Here is an 813-nt window from a genome sequence, read left to right as displayed (position 1 = left end):
TAGATACATACACACACATATATATATACAGAACTCACGCACCCCCATCTCGCACGGGCGGAGTCATGGTGTACGCCTGGGCCAGGGCTGCCAGTACTATCTTTTCGGCCAGTCCAATGCGCAACTTGCCCTGCATTGCACGTACTACGTATTTAGCTTCGAGCGAACTCCCAGCTACCATCATGCTCTTGATTTTATCACCTGTGGAACCAACGATAAACAGCCCATTTTCAGATATTGAGAGAAGTCGGGCTGGGAATTGGGGCAGAAATTATAAAACACAGAATATATATACCACTAGATGCTTGGAAGTCATATACATAGCACTGCGACTACAGATATAAACCTTCCATGAGCGCATAACATGCATACGTAATCATAGTAGCAACCACACGCGGCCATAGCAGAAGCACATACTCTTGTTCCGCTGTACTTTATCGCCTGACATCTTAGCCAGGGTCACATAGCTTTTGTATACATTGGGAACAGACAGGGCCTTAGGCTTGAACAGCACGGATTGAGTGGCTTTCTTAGTCTCCGCGACCTTCCCCAAATCGCCCAACAACTGCAGTGAATCTCGTATGGCCTGTTGTGACTGTCCTGTGGTTTCGGCCAACAGTTTCTTGATTAAACCCTCGCCTATACCCAATTCCAAACCTTCGTATGACGGTCCGAGCTGTGAACGTGGGGGTGTGGTTGGGTGTAGGTGTGAATATATATAGGTAAACATATCGACATATATATATATATATATATATATATATATATTCTACACGCACGCACACACACACGCACATATACGCACGCACACAC

General features: G+C 45.8%; 1 protein-coding gene across 1 annotated transcript; it reads right to left on the bottom strand.

Moving 5' to 3' along the window:
* Positions 1–34: 34 nt before the first annotated feature.
* SARC_17662 (hypothetical protein) lies at positions 35–730 on the bottom strand (the record flags this gene model as incomplete). The annotated part of the gene is made up of 2 exons (XM_014288245.1): positions 35–252; positions 418–730. The coding sequence occupies 2 exons, from the start codon at positions 728–730 to the stop codon at positions 35–37; spliced, it is 531 nt and encodes a 176-aa protein (XP_014143720.1).
* Positions 731–813: the final 83 nt, after the last annotated feature.

Source organism: Sphaeroforma arctica, assembly GCF_001186125.1.
Source record: "Sphaeroforma arctica JP610 unplaced genomic scaffold supercont1.11602, whole genome shotgun sequence".
NCBI lineage: Eukaryota > Ichthyosporea > Ichthyophonida > Sphaeroforma > Sphaeroforma arctica.
The sequence above is the reverse complement of the archived record's forward strand: the minus strand, read 5'-3'. Positions and strand labels throughout refer to the sequence as shown.